The sequence below is a fragment of the Salvelinus sp. IW2-2015 genome, linkage group LG4q.1:29 (assembly GCF_002910315.2).
Source record: "Salvelinus sp. IW2-2015 linkage group LG4q.1:29, ASM291031v2, whole genome shotgun sequence".
Classification (NCBI taxonomy): Eukaryota; Metazoa; Chordata; class Actinopteri; order Salmoniformes; family Salmonidae; genus Salvelinus; species Salvelinus sp. IW2-2015.
Genome location: NC_036842.1, coordinates 57,649,722 through 57,666,025, shown reverse-complemented (window position 1 = coordinate 57,666,025; position 16,304 = coordinate 57,649,722). Strand labels below are relative to the sequence as shown.

Below are 16,304 nucleotides of genomic sequence, written 5' to 3'. Positions count from 1 at the left end.
TGTGACCCCACTCCCTGCGTGTGTCTCAAGGGGAGTAAGGATATGCAATAAACACATTTCCATTACACTTGTGTGTAACAGGACAAATATCAGCACCCCCCCAAATAATAAAATACTCTATTGTACTCTACTGTATTCTACTACTGTACATTGTAGTCTACTTTACGCTACTGAAGTCTATTGTACTTGACTGTACTGTGCTCTACTGTACTGTATTGTACTCAAGTTTACTTTACTTGCGTTTCTTACAATTTGAAGGAAGGAAGGGCCCATGGACTCTTGATCTAGTGGTCTTGATCTTGAGACCACTCAAGACCGCATAAATTCAGTCTTTAACTTGTCTGGGTCTGGATCTGGATCTGGGTCTGGATCTGGATCTTGGGACCAATGTCCTGGTGTAAATGTTGGTCTTGGCTCTTGGATATTACCATAGTCTTTGGTTTACAAACCATAGGCCACCCAATTTGAAGAAGACAATGTTCTCTGATCATTGGCTGATCACTCCCAACCCATAGGAATCCCCACCCAGTTGACTACTTTTAAATGTTGGAAGCCCTCAATGGCAATGTCTGTACCAAAACTAATTATTTCCATCAAGAGTCCTCTATTTATCTCTATGATTGACACTTGACACCAAAACGCCTAATATTTTGCCAAAGTAAAGATAGGTAATGTGATAATGTAAACATCAAACAACAATTAATTAGATGCATAAGTAATTAAATCAGTCAATAAGTTTCAGATTCATATAATCAACATTAAACATTTMACAGAGAAAAATAGAGATGCTATTTCTCTAAATTAAATGTCAAGGTTTTGAAAATCAGGTAAAAAAATCATGTTTTTACTATTTTGTTAATTTGGTATACAATTTTAATAAATACAATGAATATGTAATAGAATATTAATCCAAATGATCACTACTGCATGGTTCTCCTTTTGCTGCATCTTTTTCACTATGTTTAATTAGTGACAAATTTTGTGGGGTGGTAAGGAATTCAGGTAAATATTATTTAAATATGCAATACAAACAAAGTGTGTGAGTAGTATATACAGTTGAAGTCGGAAGTTTCCATACACTTAGGTTAGAGTCATTAAAACTCTTGTTTCTTGTTAACAAACTATAGTTTTGGCAAGTCGGTTAGGACATCTACTTTGTGAATGACACAAGTCATTTTTCCAACAGTTGTTTACAGACAGATTATTTCACTTATAATTGAGTTTATATATACTGTATTGTAAGTTTAATCCAGCCTAAATCCAACGTAGGGCGAGGTCCTCCTGCCTCTCAGCACGTCAGCCTGGTCAGATGTTTTGATCAGAAGAGGCGTGTCTATTTCATAGTCATCTTGCAGGTTTGAATCTGAGGTCTGGTAAGCCAAACACACCCACATATTCAGGAGAACGTTGTCGCAGTTGAGTAATAACATTGCTCGTAAATTACAGGTAGACTTTATTGAGGAGCCTTTCAAACATGTTTCAATCACTATCTTTACAATAGTATACCCAAACTAATTTTGAATCAAGTACCATGCCAACTAGGTTATTTTGAAATGATACTGTATGGTCACATCTGGAAAGATCTTGAGCTGTCTAGTCAATTGAAGTGGCGTTAGYAAATAGTGCAAATGTTTCCATCAGATAGTTCTACTTGGAAACAGTAAACATGAATAAGTAATCTTGTGCTGAATTGCCTGGTGATGAGAGAGGACAGCCACAGTCAGAGGTGCTCACAGAATCTCCACTCATGATGCTCTCCAGTGGAGGCTATTGGTTACTACCATCAGGTTTTACCCTTGCCTTGGTCATGGTCTTTGGTCGATTTGGAACTTTCACATTATAAACTGTTACTTTTTCTTACAGTTGGTCTATACGCGTTGTGATGTGTTAGCACCAGGGCTCTAAAGCAACTGAGGACACGAGGTTCCATGAGGACACGGACGTTTTGAACGGATCTTGCGTTATCTTATATCGCAGTATATTTGCCGTTACAGGAGCTGATTCATAATTTGAGTCTTTGATTCAGAAATCCTCATTTGGAAATCGTTTTCATTTCCCAGGGAGATAGCCATTGGTGGATTTCCCTAGATGGACAGTGATAAGCTTCGGCCAAATGGCTCGACTGACTGAAACACTGATTATGACAGACCACCTAGCGTTGTCATTCAGCTCGGCTGTAGGTCCAGTGTGACCTTACACTGGGGTCTCCGCGTCTGACACTTGTCAACAAGAACACACACACACACACACACACACACACACACACACACACACACACACACACACACACAAATGTTGTTTTTCTCCCGGAGGACCATGAATGGTTCATATTGAAGGAGGAATTTGGACTACACTGCAGTGACTGCTGACTCCTCTCTCTAGTGGGGCATGGGGATATGCAGTTACTGTAATAATTCTGGATCAACCACCAGCAGATCCCAMGGGTTTTGTCCTTCCAATCAGGTTCTCTAATGATTGTGACCTGGTTTGTCCCGACGTTAACACCTCCAGGGGCTTCAGGATGCACACAGAGAGGGTTTAGGTCCTTTAGCATATTACTGTAGGAGGATTACAGAGTACCTTAGTTTTGCTAGCTGCTACTCATATTAGTACACTTATAATGCACTTTTCGTTATGCAACAATCACGAAAGGCTACAGTGTGTGCATTTAAAGAATGTAACACATGAAAAACAAATACTAACACATGGTAGTTTATACTGCTTTTTTGGAACTCAAAGATGCTTTATTCAATTGGAGTTTGATTAAAATAGGACTCTGCAGTTTGTCTTATGTAATTGCGATAAAAAAAAAATGGCATGGGACCCTGTTCAAGAGGATTTGTCCTCTGTTTTTGCTCCGCCTTAGGATCTTCTGTTTTTGTACTAGGCATGAGTAATTTTAGAGTGTATGAACTCTAGATACACGCAGAGCTTGAAGTCTGGTTTTACTCTGTGTAGTACTTCATATATCATACTCTACATTTATGCTGTTACCAGACACCACTCAGAGGTTTGGAAATACATATTTGGCTCCAGTGGATAAGTGTTATTGATATTGCTGGGGTCAGGGATTGGTCGTTCTGTCTTCCGTGTGCTTCAGTCCTCTCAAATTATAACTTTACTAGCTACCTTCATTTTGTTCTTCCAAAAGCTTTAACTTAGCCTGGTCCCAGCTCTGTTTGTGCCTTTGCCTACTTCAATGTCATTGTCAAGCCAAATTACAATGTTTGGCAGGACAATTCCACAAGGAGTTGGCAAAAGAGCAAAAACAGACTAGCAACCAGGCTAGCTTTGACTGGCCTGTCAGATGATGTCTTTATTTGTGTTGTATTGATACTCTTGCAGGTATAACTACACAACGGGAAATGCCACACAGTATTCTACAGTGCAACTATTTTTTGGGGAAATCAGAGTGAGGAAACAAGCAAAAATAGAGGTAGTATTTCACACTGCTACGTAACATACTTTTCTCCGGGGAATTGGACACTTGCGTATAACCTAGCCAACAATGTCATCATATTTTCATTACTAAAAATCCAGTTAAGAAACTCCCTTATTATGACAAGAGAAAGGATTAAGGTATTACATGTAATTTGAGTTTAACTGCCCCCTCCAATTTCTTCACTTCTTCTCCTGATGTTAGAAAATGCTCAAATTTAATCAAAATACGTCGGCAGATGAAACCACCACAATGATTTTGTTCACAATATACTCCTACTAAGGACAGGGATTTTCAGATTACAGAAATGCTTCATTCTCATTTCATGATTCGTCCCATATGTGTGTTTTATTAATCCCAACATGAGTAGGCCTAAATGTTGGAGCCCTACATGTTTGATGATATCCCTCATAACCTAAGTACTGGAATGCTACTTCCATGTTTTGTATGGACATCTGTTCAGTTCATCGAGGATTTACAATAGCTACAATTCAGCAGGGAATTCAGCATTGCCTTTATACAAATTAGCATTTATCAGTCCTTCTCTCTCGCTCTCTGACCGAGAGCTTGGAATTATAAGGTTCTGTCTGCATTTTTGTCCACAATTTAGTTTTTGACATAACCTTGTTCTGTTCATGTTCTCTACCTATACACTGTAGTACTCTAAAATACCCCAATTCATGTTAAGTTAAAAAGAATACAAGCTTAAAATTGCTCTCACCATTCAACCCTATTWGGGTTCAGAACTTTAAAGCCATTTATCTCAGAAGCATCTTTTTACAGATAGAACCTTATAATGCTAAGGACGTGTAATCTTGTTCCAATTTGTTTTCATACTACAACTAACCTGTAGAAACACCTTCTCCAGGTCTTTGTCATGGTCCTTTGAGATGGATTTGACCCGTTGTAGACCATAGATTTTGTGCATTTCAGTGGGTTAAATGTCTTGAGACAGCTGTGGCTTTAGAGTCCAACGAGAGAGTGGTAGTCAGGCATGTGTCAAGACAACAGGCAAACCGTAGTGACAGTTCTCTGGGTTTACAGGCTGATTGTGTTAAATTGAGATTGCGTGAGTCTGAATGGGACTGCAGTAGAGTACAGTGGTACTAATCCAGACCCTCTCCCACCATTTCACCCCACTAATCCTGCCTTCAGCCCAGGGAGGGGGGCTTCCTACTGATGTTACCTCTCTGTCTGCTCCTGTTTTAGCCCCTCTAGCGTTGAATGATTTGCGGTGAAATAAGTGTTCCCAATTTTCCTTTCAGTAAACTCTTAAAGGCAGCTGTACAATAGATGTTTGGGCTAATTTTAGATGTCCGTTTGCTTTTGAATGGAAACTAACTCAATCATTGTCTGTTATTGTTTGGGTTTGTCTTGCTATCCCTTACCATCTCTCAGACAGGCCTGTTGTAGCTGGATCAGCTGAGTCCTATAGAGTGTGTTATTGTTCTTTGAGGAGGTTTTGGGCTTTAATATGTCTTTCTCAGTCTAGTAGTCAACTCACGTAAGTCCCGTATGCCAAGTGAGTACAATCTACATCTGGGATGTGATGTCACTACAGTCATATTCTCTCTCTCACTCACACTCACACGAAGCACATGGAACATTATCATCACACGTGTGTGTTTATGTGTGTGACAGCCCTTAATCCAGGTGGAGGGAAATCATTCCCCCATCTGGCCCATGTGTCACAGAGTGTGAGGAGAATCCTCCTGGAAACCGTGGTGTGCATGTTTCTCACAGAACACAAATCTCACTTCACCCCTCCCACGGTCAGCGACACTGGACAGGGTTTCAACACCTACTGCTTACAGTACAGTCAGTACTATGCGTCCCCTATTTAGCACCATCTCTGAGAGGGTATTACTGTACACTATACAAGCAGGAAGTCTCAAAGAACCATGACTGTGTAATAAAACCATGAAAAGTTGTGCACCTAAACTTAGATCTGATGTTTGGAGAGTGTTTGAATGTAAACCCAATGTAAGTGTTTGAATACACAGAATGTGTATTGAAATGTAAATAAAGTACTCTGAAACACCCAACGTGGTTCTTTATTCTGAATATTGGTGTTTTTAAGAGCGTTATGAAAACACTTTTTGGGGTTTCAGTACATGTGAAAGGCAGCATAAAACACAAAACCAATGTTTCTCATACAATCAACGGTTTAGAAATGCAAATCGTTTATAGCCTAAATATTGAATTCCAGCTTTATTTTTCAATGGTTTATTTAGACAGATTAGAAACAGGAGGGGCAGTAAAATGGTACATTTCGGTGGAATTTCACCCACTCAACCACACAGCCACATTGTAAGAAATTATTCTGGGGTGAATTGACATGGGCAAAAAAAAACAATAACAAATACTTATTTGTATTATTATTATTATTCTATATTTTTTTATTAAAACAACTCCCATCAGTGGGTGTTATGGTCAGTGGGTGTGCTCGCCCCCACCCGCCCCTACACGCCAGTAGGGTGAGGCCCCCTCCCCCGGCTCAAAGGGATTTTCCAAGGGCGGTAAAGACCAAGCCCCGTCCGACGCTCTGGCGGGCATGGAAACCAGCGCACCCATAACCAACATATACTTAATAAAAATAAATGCAAGTCGTGCAGAGCCTGTGCTCTAGCGCTAACTCACCCGGCTTGGACACATCACCCCTCTCCCCACCGAAGACTGGGGTTCAACTCCCCGCTCCAACCCTTCWATCTGTTTCTCCTACCTATCTGTATCCCCTCTGTCATTTCACAACTCTCAATAAAGTGTCAAAATACCCCCCAAACTATTTATTTTTTAAATGTATGCAAGTCATTTCAATTATTTCTTATTTTCATTTAACCAAAATAATGTAAGAATAAATACAACTTAATGTTTCTCGAAATGTAATTATCTTTCATGAGGATAACCAAAGAGAGAGAAGTCTTTGGTTTTAGTCACTTTGCATTTCTTATCTTGTCACGTGATTCTTTCACACAATGTTGTATCTACTGAAGAAAGAAATGTATTTTTCTCTATAAATATAATGCTTGTTGTACCATGAGGTGTAGTAGATCGGGATGAACAGATATCAAAATCATCAAGCAAAATGACGTTCAATGAGGACAGCATCCATTCCCACAATGTAAGACACAGAAGTGCAGAATCCTCAATTCTTGCTGTTTAACCGCCAGTTATTGCTGGAGGTTTGAACACTCTGCTTGATAATGCCTGCCAAAACAGTATAAAAAGGTCAATTGATCAATTACGTAAAACAATGTTAAACGTTAATACACTTCCGACAAAGTGATCTGATTCTGCACTAGACAGGATTCAAAACYTTATAATAGTGTTTAGAAGCTTTAGAGAGAGGAAAAMAKACCAACAAAGAAGGTATCTAATTCTGCACTAGATAAGATTCAAAACAGCAACATAGTGTTTTCAAGCCTTTCCAGTAGTGCTCCCAGTTTCCGGCAAGGTGTTGCACKACACTTGATTTAAGTGGTGTTTCAACACACCATGTTATGTTCAAAACATTTCAGGATGATGTGTTTCAATACTCCAGCAAAGTTAAGGTTTTGTCTCCCAAGTTGATAGCAGCTCAGTTGCCACACATTTTGGTGTTACAAAGCACTTCAAAAACAAAACTTAAGAACAGGAAGCATAGAAATAGTGCACATAGAACGTATCAACCACTTCTTTGACCTGCTTTCAGGTAGAATGATATAACTATAACCCACATTTCTATGTGAATTTGGTTGAGTCGCCCAAAAAATTACATATTGCCACTTTTGTAGGCTAAGGCCCTCCATAGATAGYCTAAAATGTTGCAGAGTAATATCATTATTTAGGACTAGTTTCGCTTGGTTTATTTCAATCATTCCAGASTCAGACTTCCAGACTCGTGGCTGTGGAATTGTTGTGTTGAAGGACCAGCCAGACACCTTACATAACATTGTGTGTGGCTTTATGAACAGCTACTATGTACATGATCAGTTGTCAGGAAAACCACAGGGCTCTAGATACAGTACATTATGTGATAGATAGTAAGAGTGCTGTTTGTTTCTTTCCTCCACAGATTCCTCATGGTCCTAGTGTGCCTCGTCTTCAGTGTCCTGTCCACCATAGAGCACTATGCCGATTTCGCCAGCGGAACTCTCTTCTGGATGGTGAGTGGATTTGTGATGGATTTCCTCTCTTAGTTTTTTGTTGTTGTTGTTGTATTGCAATACCATCCACATCCACATGATGGGAGTAGGACATCTTGGGTGGGAAGCAGACTAACCGCCATCTTAAATTCATCTGATTTCAAGCTTGGTGTTCAACAGTATGATAACAGTAGTGAACCTCAAATGAAATGGAAAGGATATATAAAGGCACATGAAACTCTATGTTTATTAGTCGTCGGCATGCTTCAGGACTTATTGCTGGGGGGGATTTGGTTCATGTAGATTCTATCGGCCACTCTCAGTACTATCAGTCCTACTCTCATAAGTAGACAAATACTGATATGGGTCAGGATAAGGGAATTTGCATCACACACACCACACACACACACACACACACACACACACACACCACACACACACACACACACACACAACAACACACCACACACACACACACACACACCTCCCCAGTGTGGGGGGGGGGGGGGGGGTGGGCAACCAGAGGACAGGAGTGTTCTCTAAACTTTTGACCATCATTGCCCTTTAGAGGATTCACTGGCTGCTGAGTTATTCATTAATTTACACCCTGGAAGAAAAACTCTATTCTCAGCAGCTTGATTAGAACTAAGAAAAGTGAGTGCAAAGCCCAGTGGGTAGGACAGAAGACCGAGCTGGAACATTTTGACCTAAAGCAGTAGTTAGACTTCGAGTTTGAGTAACAACACGTGGTTAAAAAGGACATTTGTAACTCAAGACATGAGCGTTACGAAACCTACAAGAGACCGTATTAGAAAAGAAAACAGGCGGCAATGTCCTAAGGATGACATTTGACACTCAACTGTGTAACCCCATTTTATGTGCACCTGCATGTGTGTGTGTGTATGATGTCATTGTGTGTGTGTATGATGTCATTGTGTTTGTGTATGCCATATGTTGTGTGTTTGTGTCATCATGGTGCGTATTTGTTGTGGAGTGGCTATGCGAGTTCAGGGTTAGCTGACATTCACGAATCAGAGCGTGCTTGTTTTGGATGGCAGAGAGGACATTAGTCCTCGAGGATATTTGGCTTTCAAGGCGACTGCCAAAGTAAAGCTAGCCAGGTTCAGCAGGGCGCAGCGACATCCATCACGTGTCACACGCTCTAGTCTCGCTTTCCTTTCCTCTCCTGTTCTCCAGTCTACTCCGGGTCCACTGATGTCACAGCTGTCCGGCACAGTGGCACCATCAAACATCTGATCAGAAACTGGCCTCTACCGTCATTCCACCGTTTTAACACAGAGCCTCATGAAAGAGTTTCAATCCAGCTTCAATCCAGCTTCAATCCAGCTTCAATCCAGCTTCAATCCAGCTTCAATCCATCTGATCACATTTACAACCTCTGGATCAGCTCCATCCTAGTTTTAGGAGATTAGGGAACACTATTAAATGATACTATCAGCTGTTTTCTGTAAACATCTAGTTACCGTTCCATCACACTGAAATCTCTGAAATCTGGTCGACCCATTTTAGAATTTMGGGGATTTATTGTAATCTTATTTGATTCTCCAAATTCACCAGTTTTGTTTTTATGTAGTAATTCAATTATTTGACTGAGAAGAACCAAAACCAGTTAAACACCTGGCTTTTATTCTCAGCCAGCACTGACRCAATCTGGTCATTCATCTATGTTTCACGTTCCTGTTCCACTCTGATTTGGACATACTGTATGTCACGTGTCTTGCTTACGTTTCTTTAAAATCTCACAACAAGCCAAGGTGACAAACAAATAGACTTATCTCCTAGAGATGCTGGCCACTGGGGAGCAGTCTGAACAGGTGTGGGGAAAATAGCCTTGGCTGGAAGGACACTGACACCTTTAGACACAAATGCCCACAAATATACTGAACAAAAATATAAAACGCAACATGTAAAGTGTTGTTTCTATGTTTCATGAGCTGAAATAAAAGATCCCAGAAATGTTCCATACGCACAAAAGGCATATTTCTAGCATCTTTGTTAGTGAGCATTTCTCCCAAAGGGAGAATGCACTGTATGCTAAATCTACACAACATTGCTATTTGTTCCTGTAACATCAATCCAATCCACTGCACAGTATAATTTATGAGGAAAGGAAGGGCACCGTCACTGCAGTGGTACGTGCAAATGTTTATAGGGTGAGTGACAGTCAGGGGATTGTTTTTGTGACTATGGAGCTCTGTTGTTGCAGCAGGGCCTTGGAATTAGGTTTTGTAAGGGGGGACTGGTAGGGAAGCCAGTTTAAGCAAGCAATGGGACGGCCACCCACACTGGGACGGCTATTGCTGAGCGTTAGGTGGCACAATATTATGGAGACATGGTGCTAATGAAAAAGATATTGGTTCATTAGGACTTATCAAGACGTGTCACACCTACACAAAATGACACYCATGCAAACCTCTAAGATACGTGCTCGCGCACACGCACACACGCATGGATGCTCGCACAAACGCACACACACTCGAATGTTGTTTTTCTCCCGGAGGACCATGAATGGTTCATATTGAATGGGGAATTTGGACTACACTGCAGTGATTGCTGCAGCCTCTCTCTAGTGGGGCTGGGGGATATATGGTTACTTTAATAATGCTGGATCAACCACCGGCTGTTTTGTTTTAATCACATCCCAGAGTTCTTTTTTCCTTCCAATCAGGTTCTCTAATGGTTCTGACCGTTGTCTTTTAACCACCCAACAGATGTGTAAAGGGCTCCCAACACAACCCAGCTCATTAGGATTTATCCTACCTGCACATCCTGCTGAGGCGCTGTCACAGCCATGACGCTCAAATCAGTGAGCCTTTGACTCTGGCTCAATATGTTCTGTCATCAGAGATGCTATCAAACCTTTTTCTGGGTGGGCCTGTGTGAATGGCTCCCTCACCACCTGACCACCTCGGTCTCTCTCTGTCAGCACACCCTGTCCCACCAAGCTCTTATCACGCCTGAGATCTCAATGCATTGCTTGGCACTGGACATAGAAAAACACACATATCCCTCTCATATGCTGCAGTATGAAATAGTAAATAGACCGTGTGTAGAAGTCGTAGTACAAATGCAGGGGTCTTAATGGACTAGTTTTGAATGCTTTGTGTCTTTCCCCTTTTTCCCCCAGCCCTGTTTTCCTGACTGTTGTCTATTACTTCTTATGTTCTGGTCCACAGGAGATTGTCCTGGTGCTGTTCTTTGGGACAGAGTACGTGGTGCGGCTCTGGTCCTCCGGCTGCAGGAGCAAATATGTGGGGATCAAGGGACGACTCCGCTTCATCAGGAAACCCATATCTATCATTGGTGCACCTGGCTTCTACTTTATTACATCGCACACGACTGTGCCACATGCAATCAGACAGACACTGTTGTTACATGGTTTTACCCCTCTTCTTSTAGTACTATTTCTACTGTTACTACTTGTGTTTTTCAATGGCAAGTTAAACATTTGAAGATTATGAGCTAAATGTTAATGTGTTGAGGTGCACAGAATGCATTACAGATGGTGTCTGTTTCCTTTGTCCCCTCCCCACACAGATCTGATAGTGGTTATTGCCTCAGTCATAGTGCTGAGTGTAGGTTCCAATGGCCAGGTGTTTGCCACATCTGCTATCAGGTAACTGTGTATGTTACAAATAACAGTGTAATAAAAGTGTCATTTCTTGTGCTGAACTGTAACTGTGTTGTCGTTGCTTAGTAAAATGGGCGGAAGCGAGTAGAGGTATAGGAGGCTCTCTCATTGGTAGAGGCTAAGGTTTGATTGACATCGGTTGCCTTTTGTCTCCTTTTGTCTCGGTTACAGGGGGATTCGCTTCCTCCAGATTCTACGCATGCTGCACGTGGATCGTCAAGGAGGAACATGGAGGCTTCTGGGATCTGTAGTCTTCCTCCATCGACAGGTGGAGATCCCTTTACATCCCTTGGGGTCATTTCATCTCGTAATTATGTGCAGTATGTGCTCACATGAAGTTAAATATCGCAAGGTCGTCTGGAGCATAATGCTGTTTTAAGTAGAGGGACTTGATCTACCTTGATCCTACTTGATCTTACTTGATCTACTTTTTCCCCTTGAGTAGGCTTCTTATAAATTCTGAGTCAATCAAACTGATGAAAATGAAAATGCAATGTAAATGAGATGCCTTAAGACGAGGTTAGTCATGGCTTTGAAAATGAAAAACAACTAGTGTTGGACATTTCTTAACCAAATAAGGACACACCCTGTGGTCAGATGATGGGTGCACATTGCTGCCATTTCTTCCAGAGGATTAGTGCACTTGTTCTGTTTGAGTTGCCCTTCCTCCTGCCTCCTGCCTAGCCTGTCTGGTTATGGGCAGACATCTATCCATGTTTTTCATGCTACATTACCACCAGTGATTACCACAGAGCCCGGTGCGCAATCACAGATTCCTKTGATACTCTCACTGAGACCCGCAAGGCTTTATAAGGAGAGAGAGGTAGAGAGTCAGGCTCAACAGCTCTTCTTTACTCTTTTCTTTATTATTATTATTATCTTGAGCTGGAAGATGTGGGTTATTTCTCCGTGATGTGCAATGGGTCTAGCGGTCATCTTTTAGGGTTAGTGTTAGAGTTACATCAATAGTCAAAGGGAGCTGACGTCTTCTCTCTYTGTGAAATGATAGAGAGATATAGTGCATTGGAAAGTATTCAGACCCCTTGACCATTTTCCACATTTTGTTACGTTGCAGCCTTATTCTAAAATTMATTAAATTGTTTATTTTTGCGAATGTATAAAATAAGAAATATATCACATTTACATAAGTATTCAGAACCTTTACTCAGTACTATGTTGAAGCACCTTTGGCAGAGATAACAGCCTCGAGTCTTCTTGGGTATGACGCTACAATCTTGGCACACCTGTATTTGGGGAGTTTCTCCCATTCTTCTCTGKAGATCCTCTCAAGCTCTGTCAGGTTGGATGGAGAGCCTTGCTGCACAGCTATTTTCAGGTCTCTCCAGAAGTGTTCGATCTGGTTCAAGTCCGGGCTCTGACTGGGCCACTCAAGGACATTCAGAGACTTGTCCCGAAGCCACTCTTGCGTTGTCTTGGCTGTGTGCTTTGGATCMTTGTCCTGTTGGAAGGTGAACCTTCACCCCAGTCTGAGGTCCTGAGCGATCTGGAGCAGGTTTTCATCAAGGATCTCTCTCTACTTTTCTCTATTCATCTTTCCCTCGATCCTGACTAGTCTCCCAGTCCTTGAAAAACATCCCCACACCATGCTTCACCATAGGGATGGTGCCAGGTTTCCTCCAGACGTGATGCTTGGCATTCAGGCCAAAGAGTTCAATCTTGGTTTCATCAGACTAGAGCATCTTGTTTCTCATGGTCTGAGAGTCCTTCAGGTGCCTTTTGGCAAACTCCAAGCGGGCTGTCATGTGGCTTTTACTGAGGAGTGGCTTCTGTCTTGCCACTCTACCATAAAGACTTGATTGGTCACTCTACCATAAATGCTTGATTGGTGGAGTGCTTCCTTCTGGAAGGTTCTCCCATCGCCACAGAGGAACTCTGGAGCTCTGTCAGAGTGACCATCGGGTTCTTGGTCACCTCCCTGACCAAGGCCCTACTCCCCCATTTGCTCAGTTTGGCTGGGCYGCCAGCTCTAGGATCTTGGTGATTCCAAATTTCTTCKATTTAAGAWTGATGGAGGCCACTGTGTTCTTGGGYACCTTCAATGCTGCAGAAATGTTTTGGTACCCTTCCCCAGATCTGTGCCACTACACAATCCTGTKTCGGAGCTCTACGGACATTTCCTTCAACCTCATGGCTTGGTTTTTGCTCTGACATGCACTGTCAACTGTGGGACTGTATATAGACAGGTGTGTTCCATTCCAAATCATGTCCAATCAATTGCATTTACCACAGGTGGACTCCAATCAAGTTGTAGAAACATCTCAAGGATGATTAATGGAAACAGGATGCACCTGAGCTCAATTTTGAGTCTCATAGCAAACGGTCTGAATACTTATGTAAATAAGGTATTTCTGTTTTTTGTTTTTAAATAATTAGCAAAAATGTCTAAAAACCTGTTTACGCTTTGTCATTATGGGGTATTGTGTATAGATTGATGAGGAACATTTTTTATTTAATCCATTTTAGAATAAGGCTGTAACGTAACAAAATGTGGGAAAAGTCAAGGGGTCTGAATACTTTCCGAATCCACTGTATATGCCTCCTTTTTCTATGTTAAATCATTGCATGCTGTAGCCTTGATCAAACGATGTGTTGTAATGATATATGTTCCGGATGCATTTCATTTGAGTTCGATTCATACCTGCTATGCAAAATGTGCAAATAATGTCAAGAAATGCATTTAACATCAACACATTATCTTCACATTACAACTGACATACTACACTCAGTGTGTATTTCCTCTGTTGTAGGAGCTGATCACCACGCTGTACATCGGCTTCCTGGGGCTGATCTTCTCCTCCTACTTTGTGTACCTGGCYGAGAAGGATGCTGTGGACGAGGAGGGCAAGACTGGCTTCTCCAGCTATGCTGATGCCCTGTGGTGGGGCGTGGTAAGGCATAGTAATAGCATAGCATATGCCATATAGCAGACACTTAAAAAGAAATTCAAGGCCACTTTTAGTGAAATGTGTTGTGTATACATTTGAGCATACAGTTGAAGTCGGAAGTTTACATACACTTAGGTTGGAGTCATTAAAACTTGGTTTTCAACCACTCCATAAATTTCTTGTTAACAAACTATAGTTTTGGCAAGACACAAGTCATTTTTCCAACAATGGTTTACAGACAGATTATTAAACTTATTATTCACTGTATCACAATTCCAGTTTGTCAGAAGTTTACATACACTAAGTTGACTGTGCCTTTAAACAGCTTGGAAAATTACAGAAAATTATGCCATGGCTTTAGAAGTTTCTGACAGGCTAATTGCCATCATTTGCGTCAATTGGAGGTGTACCTGTGGATGTATTTCAAGGCTTACCTTCAAACTCAGTGCCTCTTTGCTTGACATCATGGGAAAATCAAAAGAAATCAGCCAAGACCTCAGAAAAAACATTGTAGACCTCCACAAGTCTGGTTCATCCTTGGGAGCAATTTCCAAACGCCTGAAGMTACCACGTCCGTACATTGATGTGAAAAGTGCAAATCTATCCCAGAACAACAGCAAAGGACCTTGTGAAGATGCTGGAGGAAGCAGGTCCAAAAGTATGTATATTCACAGTAAAATGAGTCCTATATCGATATAACCTGAAAGGCCGCTCAGCAAGGAAGAAGCCACTGCTCCAAAACCGCCATAAAAAAGCCAAACTACGGTTTGCAACTGCACATGGGGACAAAGGTTGTACTTTTTGGAAAAATGTAATCTGTTCTGATGAAACAAAATTAGAACTGTTTGGCCATAATGACCATCGTTATGTTTGGAGGAAAAAGGGGGAGGCTTGCAAGCTGAAGAACACCATCCCAACCGTGAAGCACGGGGTGGCAGCATCATGCTGTGGGGGTGCTTTGCTGCAGGAGGGACTGGTGCACTTCACAAAATAGATGGCATGTTGAGAAAGAATAATTATGTGGATTTATTGAAGCAYCATCTCAAGACAATAGTCAGGAAGTTAATGCTTGGTCGCAAATGAGTCTTCCAAATGGACAATGACCCCAAGCATACTTCCAAAGTTGTGGCAAAATGGCTTAAGGACAACACAGTCAAGGTATTGGAGTGGCCATCACAAAGCCCTGACCTCAATCCCATAGAAGAACTGAAAAAGCATGTGTGAGCAAGGAGGCCTACAAATCTGACTCAGTTACACCAGCTCTGTCAGGAGGAATGGGCCAAAATTCACCCAACTTATTGTGGGAAGCTTGTGAAAGGCTACCTGACATGTTTGACCCAAGTTAAACAATTTAAAGGCAATGCTACCGAATACTAATTGACTGTACAGTATGTAAACATCTCATGTGATGAAAGAAATAAAATCTGAAATAAATCATTCTCTCTACTATTATTCTGACATTTCACATTCTTAAAATAAAGTGGTGATCCTAATTGACCTAAGACAGGGAATTTTTACMAGGATTAAATGTCAGGAATTGTGAAAAACMGAGTTTTTCTCACATACATCTGAACTTCCGTCTTCAACTGTATGTGACCCCAGCAGGAATCAAACCCACAGCCTCTATTTCCACCTCTGTGGTTGTTTTGTGGTGTGTGTCTGTCAATGTCCCCCTCTACCTCGAGTGGTTCTGGAATACCGTGAAGACACAAGTTCCTAAGCCAGTTTCAGTCACACAAAGCTATTGCTAGCCTCAGAGAAAGATGTTTTGTTTGAGGGAAATAGACAAAAGGTGTCAGGAGTTAAGTAGACGATGAATACAGACATAATCCTAAAGCTTCAATAACACACAGGGGTTCTTATTGGACATTTTGAAGATGCTGCTCACCCTCGTTGGGACCAAAGATTGAACTACACTCAATGACTATTAATTTCTCCATTTGTGGCTGATGCGTGAAGTAGTTGGTGCAATACTCAGTCTATAAGGAGGCAGCTTATGGTGTTGTGCCCATGCTGTTGTGGCTGTTTCCATCCGTGGCGGGTCAAGTTTCCAGTTCAGTTCATTAAACTGTTGAATGTAAGGCTGTGGGTAATGAGAAACCTGCGGTAGTCTTGTGCTAGTGGGATCTATACACCACAAAAGACTGTTTAATTAAGATTGTTTAATTAAAACTGTAATTGCA

At 41.5% G+C, this 16,304-nt stretch overlaps 1 protein-coding gene across 1 annotated transcript in view; it reads left to right on the top strand.

Annotated features, from left to right (window-relative positions):
• The window catches only part of LOC111960961 (potassium voltage-gated channel subfamily KQT member 1-like), a 249,406-nt gene that overhangs the window by 12,643 nt on the left and 220,459 nt on the right, over window positions 1–16,304 (top strand). The window contains exons 2-6 of the mRNA XM_070443012.1: window positions 7,494–7,584; window positions 10,761–10,887; window positions 11,122–11,200; window positions 11,387–11,483; window positions 13,984–14,124. Of these exons, the coding sequence (XP_070299113.1) occupies window positions 7,494–7,584; window positions 10,761–10,887; window positions 11,122–11,200; window positions 11,387–11,483; window positions 13,984–14,124 (535 nt within the window). The remainder of the gene's footprint in view (window positions 1–7,493; window positions 7,585–10,760; window positions 10,888–11,121; window positions 11,201–11,386; window positions 11,484–13,983; window positions 14,125–16,304) is intronic.